This window comes from Dermacentor albipictus, chromosome 3 (assembly GCF_038994185.2).
Source record: "Dermacentor albipictus isolate Rhodes 1998 colony chromosome 3, USDA_Dalb.pri_finalv2, whole genome shotgun sequence".
Lineage (NCBI taxonomy): Eukaryota > Metazoa > Arthropoda > Arachnida > Ixodida > Ixodidae > Dermacentor > Dermacentor albipictus.
In genome coordinates, this window is record NC_091823.1 from 34,734,006 (window position 1) to 34,754,399 (window position 20,394).

The 20,394-nt window shown below is 46.8% G+C and overlaps 2 protein-coding genes across 5 annotated transcripts in view; both read right to left on the minus strand.

Annotated features, from left to right (window-relative positions):
* Eip74EF (Ecdysone-induced protein E74) overlaps positions 1-20,394 on the minus strand; it is a 280,976-nt gene that overhangs the window by 160,438 nt on the left and 100,144 nt on the right. For all 4 annotated transcript variants that reach the window (XM_065433127.2, XM_065433120.2, XM_065433128.2 and 1 more), the window contains one exon: positions 18,639-18,953. In XM_065433127.2, the coding sequence (XP_065289199.1) occupies positions 18,639-18,953 (315 nt within the window). The remainder of the gene's footprint in view (positions 1-18,638; positions 18,954-20,394) is intronic.
* On the minus strand, positions 7,240-9,883 carry LOC139057349 (uncharacterized). Its single transcript, XM_070535361.1, has one exon. The coding sequence runs from the start codon at positions 9,320-9,322 to the stop codon at positions 7,268-7,270; it is 2,055 nt and encodes a 684-aa protein (XP_070391462.1). The 5' UTR covers positions 9,323-9,883; the 3' UTR covers positions 7,240-7,267.

Here is a 20,394-nt window from a genome sequence, read left to right on the forward strand (position 1 = left end):
GAAACTGCAGGTGGGGAACGATCCCACAACTTTTGCAAAGGTTGTGGGATTGTTCCCCTCCTGCGGCAAGTTGTTTTTTCATCCACTTTCATTTCCATTAATTTATCGTTTCTTTATTTTCATTTATTAAGCACAAATAATTTCCCATATGTTGTCCTTGGTGTCAGTATTTGTTGGCTTCTTACGATATGACTAATAAAAATCGGACCCCTCGGTTAACCCCCTTTCTTCTCGTATATAACATGCATGTGTCTTTGATACTAGCCAACCATGCTTATGATAAACTTTTGAAGGCCTCTTTCTAGGTTCAGAACTATTAATTTGAAAGTCTTAATCGTAAGTGGTCATTAGTTCAAGGGACAGTAAAGTGAAACAGTGAATCAGTTTACACTGGTAAAATAGTTTCTTGAAACTTTACTTTTGCTAACTTCATGATAAGAGTTTTATTACTAGAAGAGGAAGGGAATGCCAAACTTCAAGTTTCTGCATGTTGTGCCGAAACCTCAGCATCAGTACGCCAGTGTGATGTCAAGTGTTTCTAAGAATTTTCTCGTATTTGCACCTTCATGGTGCAGTAAAATTCTGCAAAACTCTCAAAGTTCAGTCTTTTACATCTTTAGAATACAATGTATTTCTCATTCGCCAATAAAAAATTAACAATGCCTGAGCAGACATCATCAGATTTCACAACATTATGGCAAGCTGGTATGGAAACTGTGCGTGACCAAAAATCTTGCTCGTGCATCTTTTCTGGCTCACCAAGCTGCTTTTAATGGTAAGAGTGGCTATTTTGGTATCTTATGAAGGTATAATTTATTATTATAGTTCAAATTATTTTTTCTTTGGCGCCCCTTTATGTGCTGCTGGCACTGACGTAACAGCTGTGGCTCCGCATAAAATACAAAGGCAATGAGGAGCATGCAAAAGTACTGGGAAGAAGTTCTAGAGAAACCGAAAATGTTTCTTCCTTGAGAAAACACTCAGAGGCTATAAGAACGAACATAATGGACGCCGTCTCCAAAACTCTGCTACGCTACTCTTTGATCGCAATTTTGCAACTTGGCATATGTCTGTCAGGTTTTCTTCTTTTCTTTTCTATGTCATTTTTATTTTGATATCGCTTCAGTTGTCCACTCAGTGACAACGATAACAAAGCCCGACTTGACCAGTGTGCAAAAGATAATTATATCATCGCTAAAATCAAACCTTTCTAAATGTGCGAAAAGCGGCATGTCTTTCTGTCAAAGGTTGTGTTATGGAAAATGGACACAGTAACTGTGCAGTATCACAAGCTACTGACACATGCACCAACAACCTGGTGTATTAGTCTCAAATCACACCGTGCTGCCAAAATTCATGCAGCCACCCTCAACTGAGGCTTGCCTTCCGCCTTGCCCAGTGTTTCTCTGCAATTCACCCTCGGCTAGAGCATACTGTGCATGTAAGTGCTAAAATATGCAAACAATAGAGGTCCACAGAGAGATATATATATTTATTTATAGAAAGGCAGAGAGGTCGACCTGAGCAATAAACTTGCTCTGGCCTGCTACTCTACACTGGGGAAAAGGGACGGGGAGGAATAGGGTTGATGAATGATGATGATGGTATGAGGAAGAGATGCATATATACAAGTTCACAGAGTTGTAGCATCTCTAAAGCCATGCGTCCAGCCGAGTGGCTTGGAGAAAGGCTATAGTGGCACTTGTTGTCAGGGCTGCGCTGTTTGCATTAGGCCAAGGAACTAAACGAAACTCCTCTGATAGCGACCTCCTATTGATCTTTGCAATAGAAGAGACCAGTTGCTGTCGTTTTTGTGCGTATGCGGGACACACGCAAAATATATGATCAAGTGTTTCTGGTACCTCACAGTATTCACAGTTTGAGCTAGTATCACTGCCGCCTATCAGATGTCTATAACGGTTGGTGAATGCGACACCAGAGCGAATACGGTGCACCATGCTAGTTTGGCTTCTTTTGAGCTTGTGAGGCACATGAAATTTCATTTCTTGGTCCCATTTGTGTACTCGCTTGTGTTGTCGATCTGGTTGGGTCCAGTGTTCCAACGTAGAGTTGCGTATTACGCGACGAAGTAGGGCATTTGTGTCTGTTTGTGAGAACGGAATGCATACTTCAGAAGCATTATTTAAAGCAGTTTTCACTTCAACGTCTGCCTGTTCATTCCCTATCATGCCACAGTGTAAAGGTATCCACTGAAAGGTGACAGTGTGGCCATCTCTATTTGCGTGGTCGAGATGCTCTGTAATTTCTACAGCCATGGAATAATACGGGTCCCATCCGAGGACACAGTCAATCGTTTAAAGAGCTGGCTTGGAATCACAGAACCTCGTCCATGCGTGACGAGTGCCTCCCGGGCACTCGTCGAAGTGCCTCCCGAAGTGCCTCGAAGTGCCTCCCATCGAAGTGCCTCCCGGGTAGCAACAAGTTCTGCGGCAGTTGATGTTGAGCTATGGTCTAGTTTAAACCACCGAGCGATGATCATATGTGGGATGACGAAGGCTGCAGTGGAGGCATGTGGTGTGACAGAGCCATCAGTATACACATGTACAGTATCTCCGTACTCTGCATAAATGTGAAACAGGGTAAGTTGCTTGAGGCCAATAGATGCAACGGATGACTTTTTTGTAATTCCAGGGATCAGCAATGTAACGAAAGGTTTAGGCAGAACCCACAGGGCTATTCTTGGAATACAGGCAGGAGAAAATCTCAACAGTAGAACTCTTTGATAAAGTGATAGAGTCCTTGAAAAGCTGGAATCAGGGTGGGTGGCAGGGAGCGATGAGAGAGGATGGTGCCTGTGTCGGGTCAACACGCGAAGGTACATTCGAAGAGGCTCGCAGAGCAGGCATACACCAATAGGACAAGCACGAGCTTCCACTATTGTTCCATTGGTTGACATGCATCGTGGGAAGCCCAAACATGTGCGTGATGCTTGAGCTTGAAAGGTCTCCAGTACACGCACACAGCTAAGTCCCATGCTTGAGAGCGCCGGCATGCTGTACCGTATATACCCTACGAATAGTCCTTGGTACAATTGGAGTAATGACGACTCCAAGGGGCCCCATCTTGTTCCTGCAATGACGCGAAGGATGTGAACAAAACCCTTCAGCTTTGACTTCAGTGTGGCGACGTGTCTTGACCAAGATAATCCCCGATCTATGACTAAGCCAAGGAATCTGTGATGTGTAACCATAGGTATCATCACTCCGTTAAGGATTATCGGATACTGTAAAGAACGGCGGGTTGCACGACAAGATTGTCACCTTGCCACCCGATTACGACAAGGGGTGCAAGACGCGCACCTCCCGCTCCCCGCCGCTGCAGCTGCAAGGCGAACAAAGAAGCGGCCTCTGCACTGGAATCCGCCGCCTTCCTCCAGCCCGCTTCGACATGGTGACGGGACGAATTCGGAGTGTGGACAATGATTCCAGAGTTCCTCAACGCGGGGCTGATTTGACACGCCTGGAGAAGCTACCGCGGGAAGACTTATTTTTGTGCTTCTCAAGGTTTGGAGTGGCTCGGAACAATGAGCGACGCGCGATCGACAACGTCGATTTTCCGGAACGGCACCACCTTCAACACCGTCGCTTGGGCTTCGGAATGTGTGTGCCTTTGTGTCTGTAAACTGGTCTTCAGAGCAGCTGCGAGTTGGTGGTGTGTAAACGAACAGCCGCCGCGTCGTAGGACCAGCGGATCGAGTGTATAAAAACTGTGGTTGTGCGATTGTTGGACGCACTTCTCTTGAGCAGTCATGTTAGACTGGTTCACTTCTCTCATGCAGTCCTGTTGGACTAATACTATTTTTCTCAAACAGTCATGTTAGACTGAGTTAATTTTATGTAAATAAACCCCTTTTTCCTCGTTCTCGATGAGAAGCAGTTCTTCACTTCATCAACGATCTCAGCGTAAATAAGTTGGGCGACGGCATGGGCCAGCTACCTTCGAATTCATGCCGTACTCCAATCTTGGCAAAGGACCACGGACGAAGGGATTGAGCCCCCAATCCTGACAACTGGCTGACAGCGGTAGGATGGACTTTGCGACATGGTGCTGTATCTGCGGTGAGTGCTTGGTTTTTGCTTTGACTCTCTAGGCTTCATTTTGTGGTTGTTCTGTTTAGAACAGTAGGGAAGCTAGATTGTTGTGTGTTAGCTAGGTTGTGTTTTCCTAGCTAGATTTAGAGAGCAGAATCAAGGCAGTAAAGCAGCAGTCATGGAGTTAAGGACACTGCTGAGAGACGAGTTGTTGATTGTTGGTGAGGAACTGGGCCTAGATGTACGCAAGGAAATGCTCAAATCGGAATTATTGGAGCTAATTTCCAATCAGGCCAGTGAGCAAGATATTGAAATGGGATTGGAACTTCTCAAAAAGAGAGAGAAACGGGAAAAAGAAAGAGAAGAACGGGACAGAGAAAAACGAGAGAGAGAGGAACGGGATAGAGAGAGAGAGGAACGCGATAAAGATCGCGAGATAACAAAAATGCAACTTGAACTTGAAAACAGACGTTTGGAGTTGTCTCAAGGAAGTGAAGGAGCTCTGGGTCGATCAAGTGAGGCAGAATCGTACCGCATGGACAGGCTATTAAAGCCATATGAGGTCGGGACCGACATAGGCTTGTTCCTAAGCAATTTTGAAAGGACTTGCGAAAAGATGAACTTCGGTCCGAGTACATGGCCACAGCGGTTGCTGTCTATGTTGCCGTGTGAGGCGGCGGAAGTAATCGCCAGATTGAGTGTGCAGGATGCATATGATTATGCGAAAGTTAAGGCTAGTCTCCTGAAGAAATACCGCCTTTCAGCCGAAGCTTTTCGGCAAAGGTTTAGGAGCACAGGCAAGAAAGATAGCGAGGGCTATCCGGAGTTTGCGTATAGCTTAAAGGCCAACCTAGTCGAGTGGCTTAAAAGCGCGGAAGCGTACGACAGCAGAGACATGATCATTGAATGCATGTGTCTAGAGCAGTTTTACAAAACCATCCCCCAAGCTGTGAAACTGTGGGTGCAAGACAGAGGTAATGTAAACACTGTGGAAAGGGCGGCTGAATTAGCCGAAGAGTACGCAACCCGTAGAAAATTGAACGCCGAGGAGGGAAACTGGGACGGTCGAAATGGACCGCGGAAACCATTTCCGTTCAAAAAGGGTGCGCAAACTAGACGATCCGAGCCTGTAGACATGGCGGAAAAGCACGCAGAAAAGAGCGAGGAGAAACTTAACGGAGAAACCGCACAAGAACAGAAAAGAAAGTTTGGATCTTTTAGACCAATTCGCTGTTACAAATGCCACAAACTGGGACATATAGCTGTAAACTGCGAGAAGTCTAGCGTAGTTTTTTCCTACGTGGAGGAAAAAGATGAGAATATGGAACTTTTAAGTCCATATCTCCACGACCTGCAAGTTAATGGAAAACCATGCCGAGTGCTAAGAGACAGTGCCGCCACGCTGGACATTGTCCATCCGTCTTACGTGATGGTAGGTGTCTTCACCGGAGAAGTAGCGTGGATAAAACAGGTTGTAGAAGAACGCAGCGTGTGTCTGCCCATGGCCAAAGTCAAAATCAGTGGACCATTCGGGGAGCTAGAGACTGAGGCTGCAGTTTCCAAATTTTTGTCACTGCAGTATCCCTACATCTTTTCGAATCGTTCGAATCAGTTACTGCGTGACAGAGGGCTCAAACTGGGAGAGGGCATAGTACAGGCATTGACCCGAGGCCAAGCTCGTAAGATCGCGGCGCTTTCGGCTGAAAATGCTCAAGCTCCTCCAGCTGAAGCAGAAAAGGGGATAGCTTCAATACCCGAATCCGAGCTAGGCCCGAGGGACAAAAGAACAGTTGAGGAGAGCCTGCCAGTTGACCAGCTCAATGAGAGCGTAGCACTAGAGTGTCAGAGTTCTAGCCTGCAGGAAGAGCATGCAGACGCGCTCCCAAGCGAGACAGGGTCGTTGTTATCACCGGCCTCAAAGAACTTTGATCAACTCTTACGCGTGGATAGAGAGTCACTGGCAGCTGAGCAAAAGAATGATGAGAGCTTAGCTAAATTACGTGACACAGCTAAAGAAGGCATTGCTAGGCGCAACGTAACGATACATGAGAGAGGAGGATTGTTGTATCGGCATTACAGAGATCGAAAGGGTAAGATTTTAGATCAGTTAGTCATACCTACTAAGTATAGGGAGGACCTTTTGAGTCTTTGTCATGGAAATGGGTGGTCCGGCCACCTAGGCATAAACAAATCAAAGGAAAGATTGCTTATGGAATACTACTGGCCTGGCTGTTTCAAAGATGTAGAAAACTTTGTAAGATCATGCGACGCCTGCCAGCGTTCTGGTAAACCAGGAGAGACTTGGAAAGCTCCACTGAAGGTAGTGCCCTTAATAACAGAGCCTTTCAGACGACTTGTAATAGACACGGTAGGGCCTCTTCCAAAAACAAAATCAGGCTACAGGTACTTGTTTACCATGCTGTGTCCGGCCACCAAGTTTCCAGAAGCAATCCCTTTGAAAGAGCTCAGCTCCACTGAAGTAGTAGACGCGCTTTTGACAGTGTTTGCACGAGTTGGGTTTCCAGCCGAAATTCAGGCAGATCAAGGGTCAGTATTCACGAGCGCACTGACTTCCACATTCTTGCAAAAGTGCGGGGTAAAGTTAATACACAGTTCTGTCTATCACCCTCAGTCAAACAGTGTAGAGAGGTGGCATTCGGTGCTTAAGGGGGGATGTGGGGATGAAAACTAACTTTTTTATTTATAAGCCGATTCTGATGAAATTTTGCACAGGTGTTACTACTATCACATAAACAAAACTGTGAAAATATGGCTGCAATATCTCAAGTACTTTTTTGTTTACAAAAATTTCTGTTTACAAAAGCTGTTAATTTTTGCAAAATGCCTGCACACCTGTATATTGATGCTAGGAGTTCAAGCAAACATTGATAGCACTCCTACATGTATTCTCCACACAATGACATTCCTGTAATTTTTTTAACCTAACAGAATGTTTTTATATTCTTATTCTTTGGCAGCTACTCCAGCTGCATGAAAATCTCGACTGTGAAAACAAAAGATAACAAATTATTGAAGCAACTATTTTGAAAACAAGACATGTCATTGTGTGCAGTGATGCACAATGAGCGTAACAAAACAAACGGTGTAAAAATATTCATAATAGTGGCTGAGATATTGGCTTTGCAAGTTGACCTTGGTGGTAGAAAAAAGTTTTGAGAAAAAGGTGTTTGAAGTTTTAGGCCATGTTTATTCGACTAAAAACCACCGGCCTTGTAGTTGCAGGTGTCAGGTTCATCTCTCGGCTTCTTGAATCTTGTATGCTTTCCTTCATGGGCTTTCTGTGCCCTCTTCCTGCGCAAGGCATCTTTTTCGGCCGCTCGACGGAGTCCATGTCCAGCAGGTTTCACGCCAAGCGAGGTGCAAAACTCCGTATAAGCTCGAAGGGTGCCACTGTTGAAGCGACACACTGCCTCACTTACGGCCGTCTCTACAGCAATCAGGGAAGCATTTTTATCCTTTGGCATGATTGACCAAATCACGGAGTGCAGGCTTTCTGCTGCATTTTGAGTTTTTTTTCCTTTGCAACGTTCCAGCAACTGAGGCTCAGAGAGACGCTGGAAAACTGGCAACATGGCCTCAGCTACATGCGGTTTCAACCTGTACTTGTGAGCAGGCTGCGGTTCCTCTTTTGCTTCTGCTGCTCGATGCCTACACCAACTTGTCGGGCCCGCAGGACAGAGCTCGTGGTGCGGTTCTTCATCTGTAGAAGTGACGTGATGAAACGTTGCCATGACTGCTCTCTCCATGTCCTTCACATCCTCGCTCCCTCTCAAGGCCATTCCGTAATAGCTTGTCAGCCTCTTTATGAGGTCTTGTGTCAGGCCCCCTCGGCCACCAAGTGGTTGGTCTCTACTGCTCTTAGTGACCAAAGTGCGCAAGCTTGTCCCCATCCTTTTTTCAACGTGATTTACACAGTCCTCTTTAGAGAACTGGATAAACCCGTAGGTTTGGTCCTCACAAAGCGCCAAGTATGTCCGGCTGTCCCCATCGCACACAATATTGGTGTAACGCAGATCATTCTTTGTCAAGGAGCGACGAAAGAGCTCAAGTGCCGCCTCCACCTCCATCCTGCCGGATTTCACGTCCGTGTTCTTCTGGCATTGATGCGCCTGCCTCCACACATCATAGTCACTGTCACCTGGCTTTGGCCCCAACATGCACCCATGGCAGTAGTTCGAGAGGACTACAAAGTCCAGCACCAAGCCACTGTAAAATTCAATCACAGCCCCTACACCAATGTGGCTACTATGACCCCGGGTCATCCACGTGCCATCATAAATGACTGTGATGTTCTTATGGAATGTTGGGTCCATTTCGTTGTAGACTCTCTTGACAGCTGTTACAGCATCAGCGCACACGTTTGTTGCAGTTTTGCTTGCAGCAGACCTGAATTTAGCTTTCAGGTGCCCCTGAAATGTCTTTTGATGAAGCCCCCTGTACGAAACGTTCATCACAGACCAAAAGTCTGTAAGGGCAGTGGCACCTTTCCCTATGCTCTTGATTGCTTGCATGGACCTCAGGTTCACCTCAAAGGCCCGGCTTCCTTCTTCTCTTGGTGACGACCACTGTGTTTCCGAAGCACCGCAAGCTGAGCAACGTAAAACCATCTTCACGGCAAGGCCAAGCCTGGTTTCCGGCACTACCGCTATCCCCGGCTCGAAGCACTGATGGCACAGTGTTTTGCTGAGAAGCGCATTCACAGCGGCAACTTGCACAAGTAAAAACTCGCTCGAGTCCGTCGCCACCGAGCATGCTCCTCCAGCCGTCAACCCCATCTTCCGTTCGGTTGCCGGCACAGAACCAAGTGACGCGCGAACAGTGGCAGCGGTCATATTCAACTCCTCCGACAAGATGAATTGTGGCTCAAGATGTGACTGTATGGTGCGGCCGTTGCTGATGCACGGTTCGTCTTCACGGCCGGCAGACGCACGCGCTTGGGCCGCACTTTCGTCGTCCATCTCGGTGACGGCGGCGGCACAATCGGGGTACGTCGCGGAGCATTCACAGGACGTCGAAGGCACGAAAGCATCGGGAAAGGTCGTTATCAGTTCGGTATTGCCACCACTGGAACACAAGGCTGTAACAGCCCGCGAACTGCGCGGCAATGCGTCGACAGTCTCTGTTGCAAGCTCGTGCGCGGACGCATCACCGCTAGGCCTACTTATCGTTCGGCTGTTCGCTGGCTTGCGCTTGCGGCTGCCGAAGCGGTGCTTGGTAGCGAATTTCGTCGTCCACGTCCGCCCAGTCATGGTCGAAGCCAGAAAATGAAATAAAAACTCAAATCCGAATAAAGCGATGAAGCGGCGGCGTGCCCCGAGTATCCAACGCGTATACAAAGAGGCAGCGGCCAGCGCGCGAAGAAACGGGAGAAGCAGACGCCGCAGCAGCTCCCTTCCAGATTCGGCCAATGGGGCGCCTCGTAGAACGCACGTGACGAAGCAAGCCAATCGGCGGCCGCGACAAGCAACTCCGCGACCTTCAGACTTTTTGCTTTTTTATGCTTGCCCTTCTCTCTCTCAGGAAATGAAAGAGAGGAGTCAAAAGGCGAAGAGGCGCGCTTTTCAACGGTACCAGCATGGCCGCGCCGCGTACTGCCGTTCCGGAGCTAGGGACGCTCGAAAACCGCGACTTTTCCACCGATTTTCACGAAATTTTCGCTGTATTGCCTTACGTATATATTTATTTATGGTACTTAGCAGTCGTTTTCAGCGGAAATACTTGAAAATATTATAGAAAAGGGGTCTAAGATTCGAAATCTGCAACTTTCTAAAAAGTGGTTTTTTGGTCGTTTTTCCCGAGTTGATCCCCGCGTCCCCCCTTAAGCGAGTTTTGCGTGCGCTCTGTTACGAGCACAAGGAGGACTGGGAGAACTGTCTGCCGGCAACTTTGTTTGCTTTGCGAACGGTTCCACATGAAGCGACAGGGTTCTCACCAGCAGAACTAGTGTATGGGAGGACACTCCGGTCTCCACTGAGAATGTTAAGAGAGATGTGGGAGGAAAGAGGGGAGAGTCCAACCGTGGTTGAATACGTGCTAAATTTACTGGAGCGGCTAAGCGCAACCCAAGAACTAGTCGGAAAGAACATGGCAATAGCTCAAAGGAACGCCAAATTCTATTACGACAAGAATGCGAGGCTTCGTACGTTTAAAGTTGACTTAACGATGAAAGCGGAAAAGTGTAGGTTTGGATGTTCGCAGGTTACTTATCTGGGCCATGTTGTCGGTCAGGACATGAGACGGCCGGCTGAGCTGAAAATAGCTACGATTGGAGATTTTTCTCAGCCGCGCACGAAAACGGACGTTCGTTCATTTTTGGGACTTGTGGGGTACTATCAACGGTACATTCCGAATTACTCACAATTGGCAAGTCCATTAACAGACGCCCTCCGAAAGGGAGCACCGAGTAACGTACACTGGGATAAGGACAAAGAGAACGCTTTTCAAAGTTTGAAAACGCTATTGGTTTCTCGCCCTGTGCTTCGCGCGCCAGACTACACAAAGGAATTCATAGTTCAATGCGACGCAAGCGATAGAGGTATGGGCGTGGTACTTAGTCAAGTCGGCGACGATAACGAGGAGCATCCTATCCTCTACGCCAGCCGTAAACTAAATGTAAGAGAGGAGGCCTACAGCGCTTCAGAGAAGGAATGCGCTTGTTTGGTTTGGGCCGCCCAGAAGTTGTCGTGTTATTTGTACGGAGCGAAGTTCATCTTCGAGACCGACCACTGTCCTCTGACGTGGCTCAATCAAATGTCACACAAAAACGGCCGCTTGCTCCGATGGAGCCTCACTCTCCAAGAGTACAACTTCTCCGTTAGATATAAGAAGGGAAAGTTGCATAGCAATGCGGATGGTTTGAGCAGGCTAATTTGAATTCTGCGTTTGAGGGTCCCGCCTAAATTTTAGGGTTACTAGTGTTAATTTTATTAAGCGAAGAAGATCCCCTCTCATTTAGCAGGATTCCTTCCATGATTGCTGAATTTGTCAGCAGGAATTTGCTTCAGAAATTGGCATAGTGAAATGCAGCATTTTTTTTGTTTCTGCACTTATGTTGTTGTTGTTTTTTTTTGAAGCCTAGCGAGTCTAAAGTGAGAGCCAATGCACGTCATCTCGGCGCAGAGCCGTGTTGTGGGGTTCATTTTGCAGTTGCCTGTCCTTGTTGGATGTTTTGGGGCGGTGACATCAAGGCACAAGTTGTCGCTGCGAGCCAAGACATCAATCCCCCCCTGACCAGCAGCCGTTCTCTTCCTGCCTAGCGGTTGTCAGCGCTAGACAGTCGAGACTTTTGGGGCCATGGAGGCGCTGTAAAGAACGGCGAGTTGCACGACAAGATTGTCACCTTGCCACCCGATTACGACAAGGGGTGCAAGACGCGCACCTCCCGCTCCCCGCCGCTGCAGCTGCAAGGCGAACAAAGAAGCGGCCTCTGCACTGGAATCCGCCGCCTTCCTCCAGCCCGCTTCGACATGGTGACGGGACGAATTCGGAGTGTGGACAATGATTCCAGAGTTCCTCAACGCGGGGCTGATTTGACACGCCTGGAGAAGCTACCGCGGGAAGACTTATTTTTGTGCTTCTCAAGGTTTGGAGTGGCTCGGAACAATGAGCGACGCGCGATCGACAACGTCGATTTTCCGGAACGGCACCACCTTCAACACCGTCGCTTGGGCTTCGGAATGTGTGTGCCTTTGTGTCTGTAAACTGGTCTTCAGAGCAGCTGCGAGTTGGTGGTGTGTAAACGAACAGCCGCCGCGTCGTAGGACCAGCGGATCGAGTGTATAAAAACTGTGGTTGTGCGATTGTTGGACGCACTTCTCTTGAGCAGTCATGTTAGACTGGTTCACTTCTCTCATGCAGTCCTGTTGGACTAATACTATTTTTCTCAAACAGTCATGTTAGACTGAGTTAATTTTATGTAAATAAACCCCTTTTTCCTCGTTCTCGATGAGAAGCAGTTCTTCACTTCATCAACGATCTCAGCGTAAATAAGTTGGGCGACGGCATGGGCCAGCTACCTTCGAATTCATGCCGTACTCCAATCTTGGCAAAGGACCACGGACGAAGGGATTGAGCCCCCAATCCTGACAATACCTGGTCATTCTTTCTCGCGTGAATGCAATCGCGGAACATTTTTCTGTTGAGAGCTGGAGGCCTTGACGCAGCAGATACTTAGCTGTGATTGTCACTGCACATTGAAGCCTAGCATACATTTGGGGATGGGTGGCTCCAGATGCCCATATGCACATGTCGTCCGTATATGTGCTAATCTTCACCATGTTAGCAGGTTCAGATGCAAGGCCAATCAATGCAACATTGAAAAGAGTTGGACTGAGAACTCCCCCTTGTGGAACACCTCAATGGATATTGTACTGTCCGGCGTCACCACCACTTGTCGACATATACACCGTGCGGTCACTCCGGTAGCTAACAATCCGTGCATATAGCTGGCTACCGACATCTAAATCTTCCAGTGCATCAAAGATTGCATAATGGAGTACACTGACGCATGCATTCTTAATGTCCAGAAAAACAGCTCCAACAAACCAACAGCGACTTCTTTCCTGTTCAACAGTGGAGACCAAGTCGACAACACCGTCAATGGAAGGACAACCTCTTCTGAATAAAGGTCCAGCCAGCTACAAAAGTTTACAGAAGACAGGCTCCAGGGCAAATGTGAATTTCTGCTCTGTTAAGGCATGACACTTCCAATCTAAAAGCTCCCTGTGTAAGTCGCAAGGGCTGCTACATAATGAAATATAGAACGTAATGCTGTGTGGCCCAGCTGCATGGGAATTAAGCTGTTTTGCAATTCCCAGGTCCTGCAAAATTTGGTGGCCAACTGTACACACAAAGGTGCACAGAAACACTGCTTGCGAATAGCAGTGTTTGCACTCATGGTGCTTGTTTATTGACTAGCCAAAGAATCTGCACTCTTGGTTTATGCAGTCCTCTTCTGTCGCTTCTCCAGGTTATGCATAGCGTCTTTGTAACCTTTTATGGCTTTCTGGTGGTTCACATCATCCCCTGGTAAATGAATTGTATGCTTTCAGTTAAACAACCACAGCAATATACCCTGCATCCACTACACTGAGCTGACAGGTGTCAGTGGTTTGTGCATGTTGCCATGCAATTTCACATTCGATCGACATAATGTGCCCTCTGGTATGAATCCAGCTGCACTCATTTGAACTGGTAGATTCAAAAGGGTACTGACACAACGTTTTTCCTTCTTTTGCTTTTTAGATAGCTGCCAACTCTGTAATCACGGCATAAAGACTAAATTCTTCAGATGCAAAACAAATCATGAGTTATATAATCTTTTATAGCCACCAATTCTAAATGGCTACAAAAATATAGCGCTACTTTGAGCGTGTTGAGCAAGATGCCTCTACAAATCTCTCTCTCTCTCTTCCAAAAAAGAAGGAAAGAAAGACAGAGGAAGAAAATTACATTAGGCTTCAGCAATTTCCCTAGCACTTAACTCATTTACTGAAGCCGCAGCAGGCTCTCACAACTGACACTGTCATCTTTTGCAGAACAACTTCCTTGCGATGCGCACAACATTGTCCATATTATGATGGCAGCACAAAAAAGATGGCAACATAGAAGAAAAGAGCCACATGGGACAAAGCTCCAAATTAACTCAAAGTATTAATGCAGTGAAGCAAAGGAGAAATACAAAAGCAAGATTAAAAAGCCAATTAAAATAGTTGGAATTTTCTATGTGCAATGCTCTACGATTCAAACACAATAATCGGCCTGCATGGGCAGTCGGCACTTTCTTCCCTGCTGATGGGCACTGGGGACACCGAGCTGATGCATTGTGCTATATAGCAACGAAAGTGAGGACCTCTGTGATGCATTGTGACTGCATATAGCACCCCCAGCAATCACCCAGAGCTCACTGGTAGCACGAAAAGCGTAGACCGCAATGCGGGCCCAATATCATGTTTGCATCACTGATCACCGTACATGGTTTTTCACATAGGTTTAAAAAGACTCCAAAGAAATTCAATTTGCATGTTGTTTTTTCTGCTTTGGGAAAAGTCAGATAGGCCTGCGCCAGCCACTGAAAAAAAAGAAGAGACAAGAAAGGCAGGTCAGCAGGAAAAGGCCAGTGCACTATCAACCACTGGAACCGTTTTGTTCCACTGTCATTGTGGCATGGTGCACATTTCACTGTCCCAGGGAAAAATGTGCATTGGGCAGACTGATGATTGCCTTAATGAGAGGTTAAGCCAGCACTAGAACAATCTAAAGAGCATGCCTTCATCACATCTTTTGACACATTGTCGTTCATGTGAATGCGAGCCTCTCCTCGAAGGACCGCAACTCATAATCGGGCACAGGGATCATGAGGCGTGCAAAATGAGAGGCTCTTCACACAAATACAAAAAAATAAAACAGGATTTGTGCATTTCAGTTCTTTCTCTTACTTTGTTTAACTGCAAAATTAGTCTATTCAAAAGATTTCGTCCATATACATTATTTAGTGGCGTGAGCATGGAAGATGGCCTTTTGTATTTCTTCTTTGCTTCAGTGTATTAAACTTTCAATTGCTAGTTTAGTTTCCCGTCCTGTGTGTCGCCACTTTCTTTGTGCTGCCATCATACACAATAAACATCAAACAACTCGCCCAAGTATACACTTTATTGTAATACTGTCCTCGTATGCTTCCAAAAATAAATGCACTAACACCAACTCTCAAAGTCTGTAAGGGGAGCTCGACACACCAAGCAAGAATGTTGTGCGACAGTGCGGCAGTTAGCATGTCCGACTCTAAACTATATGTTCCTTTTTGCATACGCATTTTAATCCCAGTGTTGTTCGTAGGCAAACTTTCATTTTAAGTGTGCAAGCACTCATTGCATGCTCATTCATGCATTCTGTCCATGTTCACATGTAACGTCGGATGAACTGAAATATAATGAAACATTTCAATATCATGCACTCTTCTATTAGCAAGTGTGTGCTCACAACATACTGCCTGTGTGTGTATGTATGTATATATATATATATAGGTATATAAAAATATCATATCGCTACGGGTCAGTGTTTACAATGACGAAGAGGCGAGCAGTGAGAAGACGACAACGACGATTAGAGGCTAGCGCAAGCTGTTGCCTCTTGGCCAAGTGCGGCGTCTTTTCTTGTAAATATACTTGTATATAGCTTTTCGTCTGCGTCTTCCTACGTAACATATCTGGTGGAGGTGCGGGATGAAGCCGGGTGGTTATCAGGGCGTTGGGCCGAGCAGATGGTGTGAAGACCCATGTTTGCGAAATCCTGGCGGACAAGTGCCTGGATTAGGGAAACCGTGACTGCAGGTGCGTTGGAGAGGCTGGAGTCGAAGGCAGCCGGATAGGTGGCCTCGATCTCACGCCGGACGATCCGGGTAACATCGCTAGTGTTGGTGGGACAAGGAGCGTTGGCACAGGAAGAAGTCGTTGGGGTGTTGGGCAAATGGGCAAACTGCTGGTCGATGCAGCGGCTTTTAGCGAGTTCCAGGCGGCGGCACTCTTTTATAACTGCATTCACCGTTGCCACGTTGTTGAAAACGAGCAAGTTGAAGGCGTCATCGGCAATGCCTTTCCGTTCACCGATATGTCCTTCAGGGTGGCATTCTGTACCGAAGGAACTTCCTCCCTGACGGATCTGATCTTCTTCTTGTCGTGCCAAAACATCTACGACAGACTGTGCTTTTTGAGATGCATGACGCACCCACTGCAAGACATCTTGGGGTAACCCGCACGTACGACCGCATCTGCCGCCGCTTCTATTTGCCTGGTCTCGCTCGCTCCGTTCGACGCTATGTTGCTGCCTGTGATCCCTGCCAGCATTGGAAAACATCTCAGGTGCTACCTGCCGGTCATCTCCAGCCGATCACCGTCCCTGTGGAACCATTCTCTCGTGTTGGATTAGACCTCCTCGGCCCCTTTCCCACATCATCCTCTGGGAACAAATGGGTAGCTGTCGCAACTGATTACGCCACCCGATATGCTATCATGTGGGCTCTCCCTACCAGTTGCGCCACTGACGTCGCGGACTTTCTTTTGCGTGACATTATCTTACTTCATGGCGCCCCGCGACAGCTGCTCACTGACCATGGTCGTAACTTCCTCTCGAAAGTTGTCGCCGACATTGTACGTTCCTGCTCCACTCAACACAAGCTGACTACCTCATACCATCCTCAAACCAATGGCCTGACAGAGCGGTTAAACCATACTCTTACCGATATGCTGTCCAAATACGTTTCCAAGGACCACCATGACTGGGACATTGCCCTTCCTTACGTCACATTTGCGTACAATTTTTCCCGACACGAAACCACCGGATTTTCTCCATTTTACCTACTGTGCGGTACCTTGCCCCTTGACACGGCACTTTCTCCTGCTGCAATCTCAACAAGCGAGTATGCGCGCGACACCATCGCCCTCGCCGACCATGCACATCAGCTCGCCTGTGCTCGACTGACCGCCTCGCAAACCACTCAGCAACGTCAGTACAACGCCCGCCACCGTGACGTACAGTTTTCGCCTGGTGCACTCATGCTCCTGTGGTCGCCCTCTCGTCACGTCGGTCTTTCAGAAAAGCTCTTTTCTCGATACACAGGGCCCTACCGTGTGCTGCGCCAGGTGACGCCTGTGACGTATGAAATTGCTTCTGTGTGTTCAACCTCATCCTCTACTCTGGCATCTAGTGATGTCATGCACGTCAGTAGGCTCAAGGCCTACTACACTGCTTCCGATTCCGTCTTTTAGTCGCTCCAGGACAGCGCTTTTGCCGCCGGGGGTAGTGCTACAGATCAGGGTTTACAATGACGAAGAGGTGAGCAGTGAGAAGACGACGATGACGATTAGAGGCTAGCGCGGGCTGTTGCCTCTTGGACAAGTGCAGCGTATTTCCTTGTAAATATACTTGTATATGGCTTTTCGTCTGCGTCTTCCTACGTAACAATATCATAAGAAGCCATTGTTGACATTGATGTCATTGTTTGTTGGATTCTTATGATATGACTGTTTGATTGATTGCCTCGGTTGCCTTTCTTCTCATTCATATATATGTGTGTGCATGCGTGTATATTGTTAGAATGTGTTGTGACCTTTTGTTTGATTATAGAAAACAGATGCGCTCACTATGACTACTTCGCGACTCAGACTGCCATACCATATAAACCGGTTTGCTGGGGCTTTGACAGTCTGCAGCGCAAGTAATGCAACAGTGATAGTGGGCAGAGTTTTCTTCTTCACCCTATGACGAAGATGAGAAGGTGGCCTGACATGTTAACGACAACTTGACAGCGACATGACAATTTCAGTGGTCGTTGTTATAGAAAGAACCTACGGACAAACAGACGGGCAGATACAGCAAACCGAACTTCGAACTTTTAACTGCTGCTGCAGCAAAATCGCACATGGTGGTCACATGATCTTGCTGACTCACGGGCCGGCCAGCCCGGTGCAGTGGTAGCAAGCTAAAGCATGGGTGTCTTACCGAAATCTGGTGGAATAATTGGGGAGAGAAGGTCAGAAGGCCACTTTGCATTACGAGAGAAGCAGCATCAGAGGACCATGCTTATCGCCGCGTCAGGTACAGAGTGAAGGAGGTAACAATGGCCGACGTGGTGCGGGCCTAGCTTTTGGCAACGCAGTCATGGTGTAGCATGGCACAACTGTGCCAGGCTTACTGGCGTGCGCGAACAGCTTGTGATAAATACGTGACCACTACCTATGATTTTTGTGATGTATAGAGGAATTCAGCTCAACACATCCTGTGACATGTAGCTGCATTGCAATTGACGTGCATTTTGAACAAGTCACATCAGAAGATGACATAATTAATGATTCAGGACGTGCTTTAGGAACTGAGGCAGCATGCAACTGTTAAAGAGTCCGCATGTGTTTAACAAAGCAAAAAAAGGGGAAACAAAACTTCTGTGTTGGTACTCCTCTAAAGGAAAACAATAGTATTTTGCACATTGAACGAATCAAGGCTTCAGTGGGTCAACAGCTATCTATTAGAAAAAGAAAAGGCGGAAAAAGCATTGTGTCAGTGCACTTTTAAAACGTCCAAAGGGAAGCAGGATACCACTGACTATAACTGCTTTACAGGTACAGATGCATTTATTGATGGCATGACAACATCTCCATTCAATAGACAGGGCTGCAACAGTCCTCTAGCTGTAGAGTGATATTTCAATGGAACGTGGCCATTTTTAGTTTTCACTTACCCTCCATAATGCCCTCATTACCTACTCAAATAAGATTTGTACGTGCACTTTACTATATACTACTGTTCAACTGCAATTCTTACTTGCACAGTGTCGTTGCAAGCATTGCGCTCTAAAAATTTACCACTGCTGTGCTCTCTGGCATAACAAGTTCAGAACCTAATTCTGGTAAGCAGGTAGCATTATGAGCCAGCCTATACTATGTGCATGCTGGCAAATTAAACAGCAACAAGTGAAAAGGAAACAAACTGGCTCTGTATTGCCTGAATTTGTTTCAAATTTCGCTAACACAAACAATAATTTTTAAGGGAAAAAGCTAAAATCAAAATGCCCACCGGGTGGAATGAAGGCTGTAGGCCACTGCATTCCGGAGCACCATCATCACTGCGGCGGCGGCGGCGCCTTCGGATGATGCTGTTGAGATCATCCTGTGGCTGGAGCAATGGGGGTGGGGGTGCCACGGCAACAGCAGTCGGTGCACCCTGGGGCTCGTGCAAATCAGCAAAGATGGCGTCAATCTCGAAATTGGGGTCAGCCAGCTGCTGCAGAATTTCCTCTTCCTCGTCGATACCCAACCCATGAAGGTCTGTGTGCGTTAGTTCCTGTAGAACGTCCCCCTGTGGCTCCACCAGCACATTGGGCCCACTGTCCTGTGGGTGGATAAACACAGGAAAGGTGTCAGATTCAAGCTGCCTGGCTGGTGCACACTCAAAGTATGCTCAGCCAAATATGAAAGTCAATTACAAAAGTACATGAAAATGAAAATATATAGGCATATAAGTTGATCTACATAGCTGGGCTACGAGAGAAAAATTACGGCAGAAACCATCCTTGATGATTATTCTAAGTCAACTTAAAGCATTTCTCCCCTGCACGTGGTGCAAAGCCAGAACAAACTTGCGTCCTCCTTGCGTCCTCCTGCTGTTCTTTACAAGCATGTACAGCTGTGACACCCTGAATTACGTACGATTGCAACCAGAGGCGGTCGCAGACACTACAATGCAGATGGCAATGTAAATCACAGCAGCAAAGAACAATTTACTGTGAAGCTGCAGCTGTTGCCATATTCCTAACGTTGGCTACGGCTTTCACCTTGTTCTCGTTTTGCTCATCGTCATATCCTATACTTTGTACTACATAAATTTACCAAATTATTGGCACACATTACAAGCGGGAAAGTACGGTAGTATGGAGGCCTAAGTAGGCTGGCATATTCGAGTGCATTAGAGATACCTGCTGCCTTTTAAACGACCAAGTGACAAATATTTGTTGGCAAAATATCCAAATCTCTGCTTGCTTGGAGATGAAAAGAACATATATAGGAGTGTTGTATTTCAGATATATGTTGAAACACATTCTAAAGATATTGTAACTGATCTTTATTATTTGGTATGAACATAGGTTCTGCTAACGTAAATAAAGGCATCTGGGAACTAAACTCAGAAAACAGTCAATTGAATAAAGCCTTTCTACTTATTGTTAGGCCTGTACTCTTAAGCTCAGATGTCACATGTGCCTCATTTATGCATGCTTGTGATGCTACCAGGAAGGTGTAGTTGACAAATACAGAAAGGCAGCCCCCATTGTTCCGTGTTCCTAAATATCAGGCCCTCATATCCCTGAAAGCCAATTACTTCTCCAGTCCTCTACCGCTTACTAGCGGTGGGGAAATGCCTTTGAGTATAGAAAATGCTTCAAAGTGAAGCTGCAGAGCTACAGCTCTCTGAAACAGTCAGGACAAAATTCATTAAACAATCCGAAAGAGAGTTGGCAAAACCAATGAATTGCAGATGTAGCATAGCCATTTTACTTGAGGTTTATGCAGAATTAAGCCAAAGAACAGTATGTGTCATCTCCCAAGTTTAGGTGTCTGTCACAAGCAACTTGGCTGAGGCTAAACTTGCCGATTCCACCATAGTTTGAAAGAGTCGAGAGGCCAAGTCTTGGAAGTGTGCAGGGTGAACAAAAAAAGCATGAAGCAGGTTGAAGTACAAAGAGTGTAGAAATTCAGTGGCACTTACGTTGAGTTCATGTGACAGAAAAAGAAATGAAACATATTTGAGCACCCTGACTGTTCATTTTTACTGTGTG

What these genes read in the sequence shown, in the direction of transcription:
- LOC139057349 (XM_070535361.1), bottom strand. Translation starts at nt 9,322, where the DNA reads ATGACTGGGCGGACGTGGACGACGAAATTCGCTACCAAGCACCGCTTC.